This window comes from Gymnoscopelus microlampas (genome assembly GCF_963454915.1).
Source record: "Gymnoscopelus microlampas genome assembly, chromosome: 21".
Classification (NCBI taxonomy): Eukaryota; Metazoa; Chordata; class Actinopteri; order Myctophiformes; family Myctophidae; genus Gymnoscopelus; species Gymnoscopelus microlampas.
In genome coordinates, this window is record NC_139958.1 from 31,999,379 (window position 1) to 32,020,618 (window position 21,240).

Consider the following 21,240-nt stretch of genomic DNA (forward strand, 5'->3'; position numbering starts at 1 on the left):
CGCCCGACAGACAATATATTTATATTTATATTGTACATGCAAAATTGCTGCTATACGAAAACGTATTGTTACTGCACTGTTTCTTATTTTTATTTTCATTTGTAATAAAATGTCACTGACATCACAAGGTATTCTTCATTTTACGTATGGTCCCAGTATATTATTAATTCATATCAGTCACTGTATTCCAGTGGGACATGGCAGCCTACTGTAAGTCTTAAACAAATATATATAAAACAACCCTAACAGTGGGATAAAATCAATAGAGTAAGCACATGCGTCACTTTTCCACCGGGAGATCTGAAATACATTTTACACCCATATCCTCAGACAGATGTAGTGTCTGCTGATGGACACTAGATGGCGTCCAAACAGCAGTTTTTAGTCTTTTTAGTCAGTCTGTCCAAAAAGAGGGTTAAACACTCAATCAAACATACCCCAAACACACATACACGAAACTTCTTTTTAAAAGCTGTTTATTTAAGATGTGACGGATGTCAACACAACAATCTGAAGGGAACAACAAATGCTTCAGTTAAAATAAGGTGACCGTTATTTAAAATGATTAAGCAACAAAAACAGAACAATTGATGGAGTAATAACCCAAGAATTAAACATGACTAAATACAATAATTGGTCATCAACCAACTGTAATCACAAAGAGACACAAGACACAATTAAGGGAACATCTTTATGTATCAGCTAACAGTATGGAAAATGGTATAAGGCTATAAATATGATTTGTAATCAAACTGAACAATTTATTCAGTTAAATACAAAAATGTACCAGTCTGGTATTCACACTGTCACAAAATAATATATTTAGAGATTAAGCATCATTAGAATAATCTCATTGCGTTTATATACAAATGATAAATTATCAATACAAATAATCAGTTTTCTTCCCCTACATATTCATAATCACACAGGGAAATATGTTTGTCACAGTCAAGTCCTGACAGTAGTACTGTATATCTGTGCTGTCGGGCAGAAACCAGCTGTGTCCAAAATATTAAGTAATTGGTTCGACTCAAGACCCAATAGAGTCTTGAGTCGAACCAATTACTCCTGCGAACGCATTAGATCCAAGTAGACATCAAATTTCTCTTTTGGGCCTTTGAGTCTTGGGACTTAAGGCCCAAAAGAGAAATTTGATGTCTACTTGGATCTAATGCGTTCGACTCAAGACTCAAATCCTGGAAATGGCAAATCAGCATGTGTCTGTCTCCCTGGGGTCTAGTGCTGTAATAGGGATAGACTCCTGTGTTCTTGGCTGTTGCTGACAATAAGCCCACTTGTAAAGTGCATGAGCCAAATGGCTTTAATTAATTTGGTGGAATGACCCATCACGTTCATGTAACCACTTAAACCCTCGATATACACAGTGAAACGGATCTGAGTTGCAACTGTACAGCAACTGTACTGTACTACACCAAATCTCTTTGTCAGAAATAGCTGATCTCCAAGCTCACAACGCGTCACATTTTGACGCGTCATGAGCTTGGACATCAGCTATTTCTGGTGAACGTTCCCCCCAGAACAGTGAAATTTGGGGTTGAAGCGATGAGTGGTCCGGCACTATGCTGTGCTCCTGGGCGATGGCCGCCAGCTCTTTCAGGAACTCGGCGTACAGGATGACAGCAAACACTCTGCTCCAGGCCTGGGGGGGATGGGCGGGCAGGTGGGGGGTGATGGGTGGGCAGGGGGGCAAGATGGAGCCATCCGCCGTTCTAGAACCACATGACGGTATGCCAGACTCCGCTGTGAAGTCATCACCTGGAGACGACACGAGAGAGAGAGAGAGAGAGAGAGAGAGAGAGAGAGAGAGAGAGAGAGAGAGAGAGAGAGAGAGAGAATGGGGGAGTTATTAAAAGTTGAAATGCTAAATTATAACTTTAATACGACAAAATGAATGATAACAATAATTAAAATAAATAATATACTATGGTCAAAATAGGCCATATTTAATAATTTTATCTTAAAAATTATGTTTTTTAAAAAGTAGTGATTATAGCCGATCTACAAGCTCACAACGTGTTGCATTGCGATGCGTTGTGAGCTTATAGATCAGCTAGTTCCACTACTTTTGAAAACGTTTGAAAATATAGGAACATTTTGCAACATGGAAACAATGACGCCGATTATATCATTATTGTGACAGGCCTATCAATCAATCACAGATGAAAAAGAGAAAGAAGCAGTGGATCACTCTGCTTTCATTTCTAAATGATTCTAACATGAAGGACCCATCCAGTCCAAAGGAACATTTTAAACAGTTAGCTTCACAAACCACATTTATTTTTGTCCTGAAGGCATTCTAGGGCAATAAAGGTCCTATACTTTAACTACATGTCCATGTCATTACAGTTCTCAGATAGCGTCCATACTCACTCAGAAACGTGTTGAAATGTCTCACACAATCTCTTCTCCTCCAGGCTATTATGTGTTAGTTGACTTTACTTTGCTTTGCTTTGCTTACCAGCCACAGCCCAACTTGTTATTATTGTCAGGTGGTTATGGTAGAAATACTGAGCAGCTCCAAACACACAAACATGCTGATATATCCACACTGATATTAATCCCTAGCTCTTCATTTTCCAGATTTTAACAGACATCTCTGTTTTCACCTGTTTCTCAGAGCTGTGTTCCGTCAGGAACGATAAGGTGGCAACAATAAGACTTCCGGTGGACGATCTCTTCAGAATAAGAGTACCCTCTAGAGCAAAAAGGAGCCATTGAAAAACGGTTAATTTGCACATTTAGAGTTTATTGGTAATTTTCGTTTCGGTCAAATTTATTTTACCGAAACGAAAGTTAAATCCTAAAAAATAACTAAGTGTGCAGGCCAAAATCGTCCCCCCAAAAACCTGTTAGGAGTACGTTTTAGGCAATTAGAGTTGATTGGTAGTACTTTGTAGTGACTTTTTTTGGTCCCTAACAGTCATCGAGCTCTGGACTTAGTAAATTTATTTTTTCACCATTGTGTCACTACCGAAACTAAAGTTCTCTAAAAGGAACCTTCTTTTTTGTTGTTAATCAAAGCAGAGTAAACACTGTAAGAACACTGTAGTGCAGAGAGGTAGCAAATAGCTGAGCCTGTTAAGACGCTGTCTACATGAAACAGACGATGCGGGTTCGAACCCCACTCTACTCTTTATTAACCTGAGGCTGACTTCCAGAAGAACAACCATTGCTCAGTGACTCACAGCAGATGTCTCCAAGTATTGTTGAAACATTCTGTTGTATGTTAGCCTTCAGTTAGTAAAGTTGAATACTTCAGCATTTAATTATTAAATGCGCCATGCATGCAATGTTGAGATTACATGGAATTCATCTATTTATATATCTGCAGGGGGTCGCCGTTACTCGCGGCGGTAAGGGGTGTGTTTTTGGGACGAGCGTTCCGTAAAAGTCGATAAGCAAACTCAGAATCAGGCTAACGACTAGCCTGAATTAACATGCTGCACGCGCTGAAGCTGCGTAATGCTATCAGTCAAATATGTTTACAGAAACGGGAGTTTACCTCCCGTTTCTGCGTGACGTAGGTGAACACGCCTTTTTAGGAGACCGGAAGCAAGTTGGAGTCCAGTGCGCAGAAACGGGAGGTAAACTGGAGATTGCGTATCGTGCAAAATTAACCATCTTTGAGCATAGCATTACGCAGCTTCAGCGCGTGCAGCATGTTAATTCAGGCTAGTCGTTAGCCTGATTCTGAGTTTGCTTATCAACTTTTAAGGAACGCTCGTCCCAAAAACACACCCCTTACCGCCGCGAGTAGCGGCGACCCCCTGCAGATATATAAATAGATGAATTCCATGTAATCTCAACATTGCATGCATGGCGCATTTAATAATTAAATGCTGAAGTATTCAACTTTACTAACTGAAGGCTAACATACAACAGAATGTTTCAACAATACTTACATCTGCTGTGAGTCACTGAGCAATGGTTGTTCTTCTGGAAGTCAGCCTCAGGTTAATAAAGAGTAGAGTGGGGTTTGAACCCGCATCGTCTGTTTCATGTAGACAGCGTCTTAACAGGCTCAGCTATTTGCTACCTCTCTCCTAGCCCTGAAACATGACTTTCATTCAAGCGTCATGTGAACCATGGCTACCTCTCTCCACTACAGTGTTCTTACAGTGTTTACTCTGCTTTGATTAACAACAAAAAAGAAGGTTCCTTGACGTTTTTTCTAAAAAGTTTTAAATATAAATCTGTCTGGCATTACATCTTTTCATATGGGGGTCCACGGCCAAATATTTGGGGGTCCTTCACATGAAAAGGTTTGAGAACCACTGTGATCAAAGAGGCAGCCATAGGTGAATTCAATAAAAGAGAGATCACGCCAATTTGAAACAAGAAAATGTTTATTACAAAACTTTAAACAGATTTGGCGATTAGACTCCATCGCATTTTAACGTGCATAGATGAATAGGAAGGAAAGCCCCCATGGAGTCTAGACGCTGGTGGTGGCAGTGCAGAAGAATCGACCTCCCTTCGGCTCTTGAACATCTGAGGTGGAGCTGGGGATGGAGGTGGGTTGCTGTTCGCCGACTGAAAGGAGAATGACAGTTTAGCGGCAGTGATATTTGATAGAGTGGAGCCCGATCGCTGATTGGCTGGCTGCAGATTGGGCGTGCTCGCTAGATTTGTGAATGGAAAGATACTGACAGCGTGGGAACGGAAGTGACGCAGACAATAGCGATGCGCTCCCATGCAGCCTTAGATCTTCTTTATTGAATTGACGAGTGCCACGCTATTATGTTCTTTATGGTAGTTAGTTAATAACAATCATATCTTTGATTTATTGAAGTGAGGGAATGTATTCTACTATTTCTTGATACATTTCCAGTAAACCCATCAGCGTGTTTTTGCGACGAGGTCTGACTTTTTGATGGTTACAGCCTGTAAGAGACATCAAATTTCTCTTTTGGGCCTTGAGTCCCAAGACTCAAGGTCTTGAGTCGAAGCAATTACTCCCGCGAACGCATTAGATCCAGGGAGACATCAAATTTCTCTTTTAGGGTTAGGGTTAGGGTAACCCTAACCCTAAAAGAGAAATTTGATGTCTCCCTGGATCTAATGCGTTCGACTCAAGACTCTTTTGGGTCTTGAGTCTTGGGAATCAAGACTCAAATACTGGAAATCAAATCCTGGAAATGGCAAATCAGCATGTGTCTTTCTCCCTGGGGTCTCCCTGGGGTCTAGTGCTGTAATGTCTTTTGATTGACCAACTATTGACTTGATTGTTTTGATTTTGTAAAATGTCACTGTCAGGCATAGAGTTATCCCCCTCAAGGATCCCTGGGGTCCCCGCACCCCACTTTGAGAACCACTGGCCACCACAGAATACAATTTCTCACTAAATCTATTTACTAAACCAATAACCAGCATATATGTAGTGTGCTTGCTTGGGTTGCTCATTTGGCATTTGAATCATACTCTGTTAATACTGGGCTCACTAGCTCAGTCAGTGTATGATTACACAATGTCAAAAGATAAGATAAATAATCAAGTAAGTGTGCTTTATAATTTGTTGTACAACTGTTACGTTGGCATTGATTACATTTTTTCAGGGCTGGATTTTGTCACCTCACTGTAATGACCTTATTTTTGGCATCACAGATACAGAAGATAATAGTCAGCTTTTCTTTCTCCCATAGTTTCATCTTGATTGATTGATGTACTTTATTTAGTAAGAGATGAGAACAACAGTACATGCAAGCACAAATTCACAATACAAGGTCTACTAAACTGGAAGGCTCATAAAGCCCTAAGCTTGTTTAAAATTAGATTCCCACACACACAAATCATGATCTTGTGCTGTAAATTGTACTTCCATGTACTTGTCTTTTACCATGTCTTTCTAAATAAAGTATTCAATCAATCAATCAATGACGGTCTTGACAGATCCAGACTGCACTGCGATTTGTTTACATTCGACCGCATGGCTCATTTGCATAAGACGTTACCATATTGATTTTATCCCACTGTTGAGAGTTAGGGTTATGTTTTATATATTTTGTTTAAGACTTACAGTAGTCTGCCTTGCCCCACTGGAATACAGTGAATACAGGGACCATACGTAAAATGAAGAATACCGTGTGATGTCAGTGACATTTTATTACAAATGAAAATAAAAATAATTAACAGTGCAGTAACGATACGTTTTCGTATAGCCGCAATTTAGCAGGTACAATATAAATATTATATTGTCTGTCGAGCGGAAACCTCATTATGGCCAAAATTGTTACTTTTCAGCATAAACATTCTAAAATAGCAAGAACAGCAGATTGAGAAAAAAAAACAAGACTCTGCAACATAATTTGGCAAGACACACCATCTCCGGACGCCAACCTGCTTCCGGTCTCCTAAAAAGGCGTCCGCCCACTTCACACAGATAGCCACGCGAGACTATGCAGATACGGGAAGTTAACCGGAAATGGTGTGTCTTGCCGATTTTTGTTGCGCAAGTCTTGTTTTTTTTCCCAGGACTTTCAAAAAGCATTGGTTCTCAAAGTGGGTCCCCAGGGGTCCTTGGGGGGGTTCCAGGGGGTCCCCAGCAAAATGTTATTATTAAATATGGCTCTTTTATTGCTACTTTTAACTTTTTAATGGATCCTATGTAAGTAAAGCCTGATAAAAGTGTGACACTCCCAAAATCCACAAGAATACTGGAAATGACATCTACTCTGTTAAAAATTTCCTGGGGGGCGGGGGGGGACCCCCAGCGTGGTCAAGAGACGGTCTGAGGTTGGCAGCTGGCAGGTATGCTCTAGAGAATGAAAACAGTTCCAGGGAATGCTCAGCAACCACTATAGAATGTGAAAGAAAAGAAAAACAAAACCATCTCCATTGTATAGTTGTAATCCACTTTTGCTGTTGTGACATGCCCAGAAAAGAGGCGCTAGGGTTCATACATGTGAGCAATATGATCTTAATAGTTAGCATGTAAACAATGTGGGCAAAAAGGGAAGAACTAGTACTACCTGTCATTTTAGTCAAAATCCAAAGGGGACTGTACTTCTCATGTCCACATATCACAAAGTCAGTACTCATTTCTCAAAACACTTGGCTCTGTGATAGTTTCACACTACCACTGTACCATACATTTACATTAACCATACAGATTGAACAGAATACATTAATATAACACTATATTCCCCCAAATAAACGTCTGGAAACCGATTTTTGTGTTGAGAGTGCAACCCATTGACACACTTTGTTTCCCAATTATGATGAGAAATCTAGGATGTAAATATAGACATGCTTATGCAGTATGTGTCTAACTGGTTGGACAAGTTTAGTAGCTCCAATACTGGGTTTGATATTGGTGTTTAAACAGAAAAGGCAATCCAGGTACAAACAGTCAAGGAGAGAAACTCCCCTCTTATTTTTTGCCAAAGGTAAACATGTCCACCTGACCACCTGGTCAGCTTTGTGGGTACAGGGCAAGGGTTTGGGTTTCTTTGGGGTCACTCCTTGGGGTCATTCTTTAATCTTTTCAGTTTTTTCTTTTGAGGTGAAACATCTGGGTCGATTTTCCTTGCAGCGGCAACATAGCTAGAATGACCTGTAACAAGAAAACACACAATGATCACTTGGTCTCTATACATACGACGAGCAAGTAGTACACAAACTGTAAAAAAAACAAAAAAACAATTGTTTTACTGCTGCTGACAACAGTCATGTTTGTAATAGTTAAAAGCTAAATAAAGGGATAAAGTCTCATTTTATCCAATGAAGAGAGAGAACCCTACAAAGATTAATTCATCAGCTTCAAATGTATAGTGTCCCGGTTCCAATTTTGTCTACATATTTTCCCCTTGTTTACCCTGCATCGTATCTGAGTTGTCTCTCCTGACTGGGTACAATTGGTATTCCGACCTGAAAATGTATTTTTTGTTTACTTAAGAGCTGGTGAGATCTGGAGACCCATGTTACTGAACAAACACACTGGAATATAGACATACAAGTAAGTGTATTTAACGCTTTTCTTTTACAAAAAGAAAATAGCACTTTTTTTGTAGAATTAACCCACAATCGGATACAGGTACAGTATCTCAGGTATTTACCTGGGCAAAGCTTTCTTTCCAGTAATGACTTCACTTTCATCAACTCTAGGTTCTCTGCATAATCTTTCTGGGCATGAAAGCTTGTGAAGTGGTATGAGGGCCACCAATCTTTCCTTGTCGCCATCGTTTCAGAAACGACGCTCCCAAAGTCTGTTCCATTTCTATAAGGAAATAAAATACGCAAGAGTAAGCTTTAACCACATGAAACCTATCATCGAACATTGTACGAAAACGGCAGATCTACAAGCTTGCAACACGTTGCAACACATCGGTTATTTTCAGTGGCGGCTGGTGGGAATTTTGGGTGGGAGGGCCAATTTTTTGGGGGGTTCTCAAAATGCATATTTATGCTCAAACACGAAGTCTTATATCTTATATAGTACATGTGCACAGTAATAATCTGTATAGTTTACATATCCAGATTTAGGAAAATATACTTTTATTTGACAAAAGTATAGACAAAAGTATACAAATCAGTCAGTCACACATCAACAACTAGTGATGGCACATATGGCATCCTGCCTGAGAGCATTTGAGCACGATATCAATGCATTTGAGCATTGATATCATTGATATAAAAAAAAGTCAGTCAGTCAGTCACAGACTGACTGACTTATTTTTTTGATATCATTGATATCAAAAAAATAAAATAATACTGTGGCAGTCAGTCAGTCAGACAGACAGACAGACAGACAGACAGACAGACAGAGTCTGTCTGTCTCTCTCTCAGAGAGAGAGAGAGACACAGACAGACTCTGTCTGTCTGTCTGTCTGTCTGTCTGTCTGTCTGTCTGTCTGTCTCTAAGAGTTCTCCACAGGCCTGAAAATTAAGGCCTGGCCCTAACTGGGCACTGCTGGGCCCAGAGTACTGAGAGTTGTTTTTAACTGTGCTTAATGAATCAATTTGATTTGATGTTCTGCAAATGGAAAATATCGCTCAGTATATCTGGTTTAGAGACGCGCAGCAGGACCACCTACCTTCTGCATTACTTACTGTATGTGCAAACTTGCCTAGGGCTGCAACTATCAATTATTTTCTTATCAATTAATTATTTAAAAAATATAAATGGTTTATATATGATTATCAATCAAATATTTTATGAAATTATCGATTATTTTTTTATAATCAATTAAATTGATTAGTTTGATTAACTGTTGCACAACTTGATATGTTTTGGAATGTGGAAGTGGTTAATGTCTCATACATACTGGTGCTTTAATCTACTGATGGTGGTCTTCATATGGCTCCATACATCCAGACTGCTCTTCCAACAGGCATAGTCCAGCATGTCCAGAACAACCTCTAATGCCGTCTGGATACAACCTTCTTTGTCTGGGAAAGAAGGGATGGATGTTATTATGGAACAATGGGACAACAGACGAAAAAAAGGTACATTATAAAATATTAGTTGTACATAGAAAAAATGTTAGCCTGGGAGGAGATATTTGCCTGAATTTCTCTAAAATACAAATAATCAAATGTATTTTATTTATAACTTAATCTTAGTGTACTTAAAATAAAACAATAATCATATTTAGAATTTTGCAATAATGTTGCATTCGAGAGGGTGGTCCAATTTTTAAAGCAAGTATCGAAATACACTTTGTTTACCTGACTGAAGCAGCAGAGTGCTGTATTCCAGCATCAGCTCATGGCTGGGGACTCGTGTGTGGAGAGTCTGAGACAAAGGGAAGTAAATGAAAATGTCTACTTAGACTCTATTCCATTTTGTACTTAAAGGGATGTTTCACTTTCAAAAAAACTTTTGTGAGCCCCCCAGACCGTTTTTAAGTTGCTTGATTCAGTATTTAGATATTTGATATTAATTGTATCAGCCACGCCCCCTTCCTATACAAACCCATTATAACTTCAAACTCTATTTTTAAAATGTTAGAGTCATCACAAACACCCGTCCTTGGTTCTGGTGACTCATCCTGCCCTCCTAATACGCGAGTGGGCCGTGTTTTTTTGATAACTTTTTTCATTTATTTTATACATATTTTTTATTGTATTTAATTTTTTTCATTTTCCCAAAAATATATAAAAAATAAATGAAAAAAGTAATCGAAAAAACACGGCCCCCTCGCGTATTAGGCCAGCAGGGTGAGTCACCAGAACCAAGGACGGGTGTTTTTTTTATTTTATTATGATTTGTACTTTATTTTCTTTTATGGACAAACAAACAGATACATTTCTTTCAACATGTGATGCAAACATTTTTTTTGACAAGACATACAATAGACATTACAAGGACATTCTTAAACCAATAACTACATTACTGACGATTATGACAAGACAAGACATACCATACACAACATATGAGTGGACAAAACAGACAAAATACAAGACAAAAAAGAAAAAAGAAAATACAAAGACAACAACAACAACAAAGGGAACAACAATAAAAATAAAAAATACAGTGCACAGAGGCCTACTGCCAACAGTCAACCCCAGTCCTACCCCAGACAAAACTAACCCAAGTCCCTAAAAAAGTTGTTGAAGCTCACATAGCGAGCCGGAAACGTCACCCAAGACCTGAAGCGTGTAAATGATAATATCCCCATTTTAAATCATATTTATCAAGGACGGGTGTTTTTGATGAATCTAACATGTTAAAAATAGAGTTTGAAGTTATAATGGGTTTGTATAGGATGGAGCAGTGTCTGATCAAATGAATATCAAATATCTAAATACTGAATCAAGCAACTTAAAAACGGTCTCGGGGGCTCACAAAAGCCTGAGTAGACAATAAAATGACCCAAAGTTTTTTTGAAAGTGAAATATCCCTTTAACTCTATAGTTATTACCAGGGAGACAATGTTTATAGCACTAACATGAAAGCAATACACACATGACACAAAAGACCACATTGTATTACTAATAGATAGATATACCATCTTAAATGTTATAATAATCTCAGATATTGCTTTTTTTTAATCTGTCACTTATCTCATAGCCATATACACGCCATATGAGCTTGTAGATTGGCAATTTTCTGCAAGCGAAACCACCATGCAACGACGTCTAAATCAACTTTATGTCTGAATGGTTATACCTTCAACACATTCATCTGATTCTCCTCTGGACGGTCATGCCGCTTCAAGTACTGGTACAGGTAGACACATGCGTTGGGATTGGGTGGAAACGTGCTGTCATACGCATAGTCAGTCAAGACCTTCTCAGCCCCCTCCAGATCACAGTAGAATTCCAGCATCTGCCAAACATATCAAACAGAGGTTTTACAGCAGCCATCTTTTACAATATTTAAACTAACTAGACCATACCCGGTGAAGTGTGCAGGCGAAAGTAGTTGCAATCGTGGGGTTATTGCATGTCCTGTCGCGTGAGCAGTGTGCTTCCCCAACTCGTTTCACTCAACTCGCCTGTCTCTCCCCGCACCCGCCCCGCCCCCCGCTACTGAGACCGGGGGTAAAAAGGTCCGCGCTGTAGACACACACAGGCGCGACGCGACGCATGCGCAGTTTGATCAAGAGTCCACCATTGTTTGACACATAAACGCTAATAAGAAGCTGAGATTTGATGAAATTGAAAAACGGGCTTCACAGTTAAGTTCAGATGGTAATGGTCAATGGCTGTGTGCAAAATCAGAGCAATTGGTCCAACCACTGAGGAGAACCGGGTAGCTTCACCTACTCACTCACCACTACAGACAGAGGTTACTAGAATTATAGTATGATATTTCAAGCTCATTTTGAAATAAGGTGCAGAAAAGTATTACTTCTAGGAAATTGGTAGAAGACATTTTGAGAAGACAATCAAAGATGTGGCTTATTTATTCAGTATCGTAATAGAATATTGGTGTAAAGGGAGGTTCCACCGCACCTCAAGCCTAAATCAGACTGGTCCGGTGCATCTCAGACACATACAGCTGAATAAAGAAGGCACTGGAGCAACTCGGATGATTGGAGCCTTTTGCTTTCATATGGAACAATCGATTCTACTTTTAGCAAATCCCTTTGGTACTGACACGAGAGACTGGATAAGGTGATGAGAACTTACATCAATGTAACAAAGTATGAAGGGATCCCAAATTCCTGGAGATGCGAGGATTCCCTTAAGGCCCACGGAGGCTTTTCTGAAGTAGTTATGCATCTCTGGGTCAGATTCCAGATCATCAGATTCATCTGAAACTGTTTAGGAGTGTAACAGTTAGTCAATCTAATCTCTGACTAAATCATTTCTAGTTGAGGTTGAGCCATTTAGTAAAACTCACCTTTTGTTGAAAACTAATACGCCGACCAACATCCATGCCGCTAAACATAGCTTTTTCTACAATTATCTTCTATATTTCAATTAAACATTTTCATCTGTGGGTGACAGTACAACATAATACTGGAGCTTGCAATGGATAGTAACAAATAACAGACTCTTAGGGGTTGTGGTGTAGTGCTACATATTCCGTTACCTGTAAATTTGGATTTTCTGTCGCACCAGATGATATAATCCAGCATGGCCTTGTAGGCCTGGATCAGCCGACTCCTCTGACTCTGTGCCTGTGATACCTTGCCATGTCTCCAGCACTCAGCAATGGACAGCTGTTGATGTGCCTCCATGATCTGGCCGTTCACCAATAGGTGGAATGCATGTTCCAGAGAAATCTGAAAGATGGGAAACTAGAGATGCAAATGCAGCACAAAAACTAGGCCTCTGTGTAGAGTTTGGTCGATTTACAGGTTTTCACTGTCTGGTCCGGGGTACGAACTTAAACCGGTTTGATTTTATGTGGGCCGACTGTACCGGTATACATCATTATGAGACATGCTGGCAAGTTAAAAGTACTACCAGCAACCTGTGCCGACAGTGTCACGGTGGATTATGTTTGTTTATAAACAGAGCCAGTAGTGTGTCATGCACAATTTAGTGCCGATTTCAAGCTGGCTGGACAATAAGGCATGATGTGTTGTATACAAAGTTCATGTGTATTTTTGGGGTGTCGAAAGAAGACAAGGCAGCGACTAACAAGGATAATTGTGCCAAAATGGCAACAATTTGGTATGGAAGCCGACTAAAGAACTGAGCTGTAAAAACTGCCTGAAAATATGGATATTTTTTCAAGTTGCAATAGATCAATGACTTATTTTATTTACATACAGTATAGGTTTAAGTGTTCAATTCGTGAGAAATAAAAACACATTGTGGGACTGTGACTGTCACTCTGTTGTCCTGATTATAGAGCGCCGAAGTCTGACGTCACTGCCACTAGAGAGCGCTGTTTCCCGGGTTCGTGGCTTTATTTTTTGTGTTGAAATCACATCATATAAGAACTGTGTTCCAAACATAAACACACCACCCTGGCGTTTTTGTCAGGGGGGTGGCTCTGCATCGTTTATGGTATTCATTCATATTTGATACAGCCTGTTTCTGGCGAAAATTTTATTAATTCTGCCTTAAAAGTCTTAAGAACTACTACTTCCGGTTCTGAAATCACTGTCCCTACAGCAGCCGCGTTCATGGGAAATGTAGTCTTTGGGTTGTTTGACTTGTTTCTAGTGTTTATATTGTGTTACTCTTTGGGTAAATGTGTACATTTACACCTTCAGTCGATGCTTCATATCCATATGAGTAAAATCGCCAGGGTGGTGTGGTTATTTTAGGAACACAGTTCCTATATGAGGCGATCTAAGATTCCCCAATGAGGATATCAACACAAAAAGTAAAGCCACGAACCTGCGGAAAAGGGCCCTCTACTGGCAGTGACGTCAGGACTTCGGTGCTCTATTATTTCTTACACTCTCGTTCATGGGCTCTCATGGAGAGATTATAACCAGTAGCCTATTTCCGGTTCGGTCTGGTATCTTTTTAGAACCAGTGCTCTAGACACTGCAAGTAAGTCATACATACCAAAAGATAACCCTTAACTCCCACGTTTTTCATTTGAGCATAGAACCTGCTCTGGTCATCCTTCATTGAGTTGGGATGTTGGTTCAGAATCTCGGTGCCAACTCTCCAATAGACCTGGGATACATACAGGAAGTAAAGAGAACATCCTGTGTCGTGAAGAGGGTAAAGAAGCCAGCCTTGCAAGTTGCACTTTAATTTACTATATCGTTGCTGTCGGGTGGAAACCTTGTATGTCCAAAACCATTGCTCTACGGCATCTGTGTTCTAATGGATCCAACAGAGTTCATTGGTTGAATTTGTATAAAACCCACAGACGACTTACCCCCTTTCAACCTGGTGGCCCTAATTTTGGGAATGTAACTTCTTACTGACTACGATTTTTTGCGCAAAAATAGCCGATCTACAAGTTCACAACGTGTCGCACAACAAGTTCACAACATGTGTTAGCTTGTAGATTGTTAATCTCTCAAGAACAGATTCTGCCCTGCGGTGGAATCTGTCGGAGAGGTTCGTCATAACGTGTGCGCATTGGCTACAAGTGGGCGTGCCTTCAGATCAGGAAGCAGGCCGCGCTTTACCCAATCAAATGTAGTGGGCGGGATTCACGTGTCCATCCACCCTTCCCCCCTCGAAACTAGCCGAAACTAATTTAGCAATAGCGTCCTCGGAGCGGACAAAACCACGGAAAGATATTCACATTTTAACTTACTCTTTCATCATAGAAACAAGTGGGCTTATAACCAAAACCATCCATGTTCTCTGGGAGAAGTGGTGTTAGTGTTCCGTGTAGAAATATTGTTAGTGGGAATGAAAACGTAGTCGCACCAACCGGAAGTGATGCGCTGAAGGCAGACACAAACCCTGGTTTCCCTGCGCACTGGTCTTCCATTTGCCTCCTGCCAGACCCCACAGACAAAATCAGAAACAGCAGAGGTCGCTGTTTTTCATTTTCTGTGGGGTCTGGCTACGCGAGACTAGTAGATTGTTAGCTTGCAGATTGGCAATTTTTGTGCAACACTTTCATATGACTAAGTATAAAAAATGGCAGGATGAAAATACATAAAAAGAAGAAATATGGAGATACAAGGTTTCTGATGATATGCATGAGCATGGTAAGGAGACACACCAACCTCATTCATCATTGGAGGCACGTTTCCTGCTGTTACGTCTTCTATCGCTTGGGCATAACTGGACATGTACTCTGAGGCCTCTTTCCATCGCTGATGCAACATGGCTTCTCTGATATACTGCAGACAGGTCCTGGTGGACTTGTGGTACCCGGTCTCATGGGGTGTTTCTAAGGATGCAAAAAGGACAAAACATTCTAAACACAAGAAGTAAAGAACACTTGGAGGGAAGAAAAGACTTTGCACAATCCACACAACAAACACAGCATTTTTAGGTCAAATAAATATGTACATCTGACCTGTGAATAAGTAATCTGCCTCGGGTAGTTTAATGGTCTTGGTACGGGTGTCATCTAAAGGTTCATCTTCCTCATTAGGAGACATCTGCTCTGGTTCCATGTCCAATATGGGTGCCATGTCAGTGTCATCCATCATCAGTACCTATTCAGACCTGAAAGCCGGATAGCAATCTACTTATGATCCTGTATGTGTCACAGTGGTGGAAGAAGTACTCAAATATTAAAGTAGCAATACCACAATATAAAAAAATACTGTTACAAGTAAAAGGTCTGTGTTCAAAATGTTACTTGAGTAAAAGTACAAAGGTATTGCCATAAAAATATACTTACAGTACCAAAAGTAAAAGTGTAACATTTTTTAAAATAGCCTATGTATAAAATAGGGCTAAAGTGGTTAATGTATGTTTTATAATATAATAATTTATATCTGCAAAGTAACAAATAACTTAAGTTTTCAAATAATTATAGTGGAGTATAAAAGTATAATATTTGTCTCTGAGATGTAGTGAAGTAGAAGTAAAAGTACTTTCCACCACTGCAGGTGGCATCTTATCTGATTATCTAGCTGTAGAATACAACTCTAGTCCCTAGTGCCATGGGGGATCAACCCTACAACTCTCGTAGATTGAAAACGTCAGAATCATAAATACGTCTACGAGAGTTGTATTCTACAGCTACTGATTATAAGTCTCCATAAACTGCAGAGGGTTAATGACACAGAATAACTTGTTTGCATCAATTGAAAGTAATCAAACTTACAGTTATCCTGTTGTTGTCCTGTTCCTACAGAAGACTGACTAGCCATGGAGTATCAGAACATGTTTACCTTTGGTTTCTACCTCTTATTTAACATCTACCTTCAGGGGCCAGAAATATCTAATTAAAGTAATTGTAATATAGTAGTAGTAGTAAGATTGATAAAGACAGCGATGGGAGGGAAACTACAGTACAGTTAACAGAACCCACGTTGTATTGTTGCGTTGCTCTTCTTCTACTACTGTTTTTGGATCCTTAGTCAGTGTTGCCAGGTTTTCTGAGAGAAACAAGGAACCATTTCTATGAAAACAAGCCAAAAAGAAGCAACTGCAGGCCACACGAGTACTTTCTTTAAACCCTATACATAGCCGATCTACAAGCTTGTGAGCTTGTAAATCTTTTATTTTCAAAATAAATCTTGAAGAAAATTTGGATTTTTTTTTTTACATTTTAACACTATTTTCACAAATTGGACAAATACCTATTAATTCGGGGGTCGTTGACATGAAAATGTTTGAGAAACACTGTTTTAAACAACATTAGGAAACACGCCCAAATAAGCAACTTACTCTTTTTTTTCTGTAAACAAGCAACTTTACAGAAAAAGAAGCCCAAAGTCGCATATAATAAGCGGACATGGCAACGCTGATCCGTATTCCTTTTTCTTCTTCTACATTCTTCTGTCTGGGTGTCGGTTTTGACCTCCAACATGTTGCATTACCGCCCCCTGTCGTATTTTCATTGAGATGGGAGGCAAATGTTGCTCTGGATTGAAGAGTTTAAAGGGGTTTTCATGAAATAGACAGTATTTTAACCTTCAGGTTAAAATTGTAAACTGTGTCTTAAACCAGTGGTTCTCAAACTTTTTCGTGTCAAGGACCCCCAAATTGACACTTATTAGCCCGCGGACCCCCATTTGAAAAGATATGCCAAGGACCCCCATAAGGGAAGATTTTTACGGCTCTAGCAGTGATTCTCAACCATTTCAATTTCAAGGACCCCCAGTTTGACATGCATTAGGCTGCGGACCCCCATTTAATGACATTTATATCTCTGGGACCCCAATTTCTATTGTAAAATTAATGTTAATTTAACGGGTCCATTTGGTTCCATTTGTACACTCTCAGAGTTACAGACCCATAAGGGTCCATTTGGTTCCTAACTATCTATAATTTAGCTGGGACTCCCTCAAGGACCCCCTGGAACCCCCCTGGAACCCCCTGGAACTCCCTCAAGGACCCCTAGGGGTCCCCGGCCCCACTTTGAGAACCAATGTCTTAAACTGTGTCTGACTGGGAAGTCAACTTTGCATTTGACAAATGCATTGCAAAGCTTTACATCTATAATAAGTAAAGGTACTGTAAAGCTCCATGAAATGTAATTAACCTTTATTTTAATCATGTAATCTCTATGCAAATGAGTGTTTTAAATGATGTTTATAATAGCGTCCAGAAGCTAGACAACAAAAAGCTTTTTTCCTCCCTAGACCTCATTCTTGAAGCAGCTTTTAACAAAAAACGTTTTGTTTTAACCAACAAATATCACTTACCCTTACCCTACCTTTAAGTTAAATTCGTTCTCCTGCTATGCCACAAAAAATGTGGAACGCCTTACCAACAGTCAAGGAGTGTGAATCCCTACTCTCCTTCAAAACCGCTCTAAAAGAGCACTTACAGGTGGCTGCAATAGGCTCTATGCACAGCAGCCATATTGGAAGGAAATTGGGCCTCTTCCTTACTTCCTTCACAGGTGTTACCAATGATACTAATGAAGGCTCTGTTGCATTTAGTGTAACACAGTGGTTCCCAAACCTTTTAATTTCAAGGACCCCCATAACTCTGAGAGTGTACAAATGGAACCAAATGGACACTTACTGGTCCATTTGGTTCCATTTGTACACTCTCAGAGTTACACACCTGTTAAGGTGCCATTTGGAACCCCCTCAAAGAGGAACCATGAGGGTCCCTGGACCACACTTTGAGACCCACTGGTGCTTCCAGTGAGCCAACATGCAACAATCTCAGCACCCTGACTCTGTTTGACCAGAATGGAACAGAGCCTTCATTAGTATCATTGGTAACACCTGTGAAGGAAGTAAGGAAGGGGCCCAATTCATTCCCAATATGGCTGCTGTGCATAGAGCCTATTCGCTCTATGCACAGCAGCCAATGCCATATTGGAAAGAAATTGGGCCTCTTCTTACTTCCTTCACAGGTGTTACCAATGATTCTAATGAAGGCTCTGTTACATTTAGTGTGGCACAGTGGTTCTCAAGCGTTTTAATTTCAAGGACCCCCATAACTCTGAGAGTGTACAAATGGAACCAAATGGACCCTCCGGGTCCATTTGGTTCCATTTGTACACTCTCAGAGTTACACCCCCTCAAGGAACCATAAGGGTCCCTGGACCACACTTTGAGACCCACTAGTGTTGACCAGAATGGAACAGAGGCTTCATCAGTATCATTGGTAACACCTTTGAAGGAAGTAAGGAAGAGGCCCAATTTATTTCCAATATGGCTGCTGTGCATAGAGCCTATTCGAAACTGGCCCCTGCAAAAGTCAAAGCCTAGCCCCCTGTGTAAATAAAGTAAAGTAGCTGTACAAGATTTGAACATGCACGGCACACATCATTATCAGACCTACATTTTACACTCCAACTTCTTGTTTATGCCTGTAATGACTGGCTATCCACAGGTAGCAAATTTCAGTAATTGTAGAAATATTAGGCCTTAAATGTAATTAAAAATATATTTATTTTTGCAATAGCGTCGTTTTGTGGCATACGCTCGTTGTTTACACACACACACACGCACACGCACACGCACACGCACACGCACAGACAGACAGACAGACAGACAGACAGACAGACAGACAGACAGACAGACAGACAGACAGAGACCATAGACCACAGAGCCATAGACAGACACAGCTTACGCCCACAAGATGGCACTATGGTATCTAATTACGGCACATCAATATTGGCTGAAGCCACTTTAGTGACAGTGTAACCATACAATAACTAGCCTAACGACGATAATTGTCCTATAATAACTCTATGGCTGAAACAGGCTAGCGTGATTAAACTAACCCTAAACCTAACACATCTGTAGCCCACCCATATGATGCGGGAAAAAAAGAAAAAAGGAAGGAGGAAAAGAAAAAAAAGCTTGACGTTGCAAAAATACAACCACACCTCCGAAGCTGTTACACTTAAAGTAGTATTAAATCATTGATAATTATGCATTAATACTTAAAGTAGTATTGATGGTGTGTACAGCGGTGGGAAAAGTACTCCCACATGTTTTACTTAATTAAAAGTATCAATAGACCAATTATTTGTTTACTAACATTGAGACTGAACGCATAGGTGATTGTTTCACGCAATCAATTCCCAACCTGTTGTTTCGGGGGTGCGCTGGTTTCAGCACACCCCAACCCCCTCTTGTGTGTTGGCTAGTGAGGCGCGTCCTAGCGAGACCTGACAGAATGGGTTTCATTGAGCGCAACGTTGCACGCATACCGTTTCTTATCAGTGTGACGTCGTCTGTTAGGGGTCAATACTTGACTGTAGAAATACTCTGTTAACTCTGTTAAAAGTTCGAACTACTCATTATGCAGAATGTCCCATTTCACAAGTTTTCAAATGTATAAAAATCGTTTGAAAATAGCAGATCTACAAGCTCACAATGCCTGGCATGACTCACCATTAAGCTTGTAGATTTGCTTTTTTTTTTCAAATGGCCGAAATGGCTGAAGTGTGAAGTGGGTATAATGCATGTTTTGTAATAATAATCAATAATAATAAAGTAACCAGTAAATACAAGTTTTCAAATAATTGTAGTGGAGTAAAAGCACAATATTTTGCCTCTGAGATGTAGTGGAGTAGAAGTAAAACGTACTGAAATTAAGTAAATGTACTTAGGCTAGTTACTTTCCACCACTGAATACAACCACACCTCCAAACCTGTTACATTTAAAACGTAGTATTGGTGTGCGTGTGTGTGTGTGTGTGTGTGTGTGTGTGTGTGTGTGTGTGTGTGTGTGTGTGTGTGTGTGTGTGTGTGTGTGTGTGTGTGTGTGTGTGTGCGCGCGCGCGCGCTTGCGTGTGTGTAGTTAGTATGGGCCCATGCAGTCAGACCGGTTTGTCAGGTGAGCGGAAGGAGAGAGGAGGAGGTACAAACAGGCTCCAGGTGAAGTGAAGGGAGTGGAACAGAGAGAAAAGGTATAGAGAAAACAGAGAGGAGAACATGGTGTCGGTCATGAAACTATAGTACAGGTGCTGGGACTGCTTCAAACCTACACGATCAACCAATTCAACCAGCATAAAAGGTACGTTTTGTGCATTTTATTTCGTTAGTTTGTGTTGAATTCTTTCTTCCCCCCCTTTATTTATTATTTCATTGTTTTTAAGCTATCACATGGAGGCTAACTAACCCCATTCACCACGTAGACATCACTGCTGCTGTAGCCGCTTCTCGGAAACCCTGTATACTCTTTTTTTTGTATTTGGGGATGACGGTTTGCAATTTGAAACCGAACCGTGCGTTCAAAACAACCACGCTGCTGCTGCTGCTGCTGCTTGTGCTTGCGTTTAGTAGATGGAGAGCTGTTAGCCTTGGATCAAGACTATCATAGATGTATTTTGTCGAGTCTGACCTTTACTTTCGTATCTGCAAATGTCAAAATCGATCAAATACATGATATGATGGTCTTGATCCAAGGCTAGAGAGCTGTCTGACTTTTACAACTCGTGTTTTGACTATAACTGCCTTTCTCTGTGTAGTGTGACTGTTACCCATCTTATGATGCAACATATTGATTTTTTTTATGAATGAGGATGAAGGAGAGCAAGACAAGGGTTCACCAGTGTTTACAAAATTAACCTAGTTTCCAGGCTGATGCCATCCATTCTCTTCCTCCATCTCTCTCTCTCTCTCTCTCTCTCTCTCTCTCTCTCTCTCTCTCTCTCTCTCTCTCTTAGCATGACAAATAAACTTGTTGCCAAAGCAGTGTTCAGAATGTAGGCCTACCTGTAGATCGGCACACAGACTATGGACAACTTACTAACCCTCCATTAATGTAACCTAGGCTGATCATTAAGAAATAGTTGTGCACTTA

At 40.2% G+C, this 21,240-nt stretch overlaps 3 protein-coding genes across 4 annotated transcripts in view; 1 reads left to right on the top strand and 2 right to left on the bottom strand.

Moving 5' to 3' along the window:
- Positions 1 to 21,240, bottom strand: part of LOC311037031 (replication protein A 32 kDa subunit-like) — a 469,874-nt gene that overhangs the window by 99,089 nt on the left and 349,545 nt on the right. The window lies entirely within an intron of this gene.
- On the bottom strand, positions 6,229 to 16,340 carry LOC311037113 (TATA box-binding protein-associated factor RNA polymerase I subunit A-like). Of its 2 annotated transcripts, none has more exons than XM_084046198.1 (11): positions 16,124 to 16,340; positions 15,365 to 15,516; positions 15,069 to 15,235; positions 13,939 to 14,052; positions 12,503 to 12,695; positions 12,097 to 12,227; positions 11,132 to 11,290; positions 9,688 to 9,754; positions 9,285 to 9,408; positions 8,076 to 8,236; positions 6,229 to 7,573 (listed from the first exon to the last, which is right to left on the bottom strand). In XM_084046198.1, the coding sequence occupies exons 2-11, from the start codon at positions 15,498 to 15,500 to the stop codon at positions 7,476 to 7,478; spliced, it is 1,350 nt and encodes a 449-aa protein (XP_083902324.1). In that variant the 5' UTR covers positions 15,501 to 15,516; positions 16,124 to 16,340; the 3' UTR covers positions 6,229 to 7,475. The 2 variants fall into 2 exon arrangements, with proteins under 2 accessions (XP_083902324.1, XP_083902325.1); XM_084046199.1 differs by having other exon boundaries at positions 15,365 to 15,547.
- The window catches only part of atp8b1 (ATPase phospholipid transporting 8B1), a 41,348-nt gene continuing 40,433 nt past the window's right edge, over positions 20,326 to 21,240 (top strand). Inside the window, exon 1 of the mRNA XM_084046178.1 lies at positions 20,326 to 20,451. The gene's annotated coding sequence lies outside the window, so the exon portion shown is untranslated. The remainder of the gene's footprint in view (positions 20,452 to 21,240) is intronic.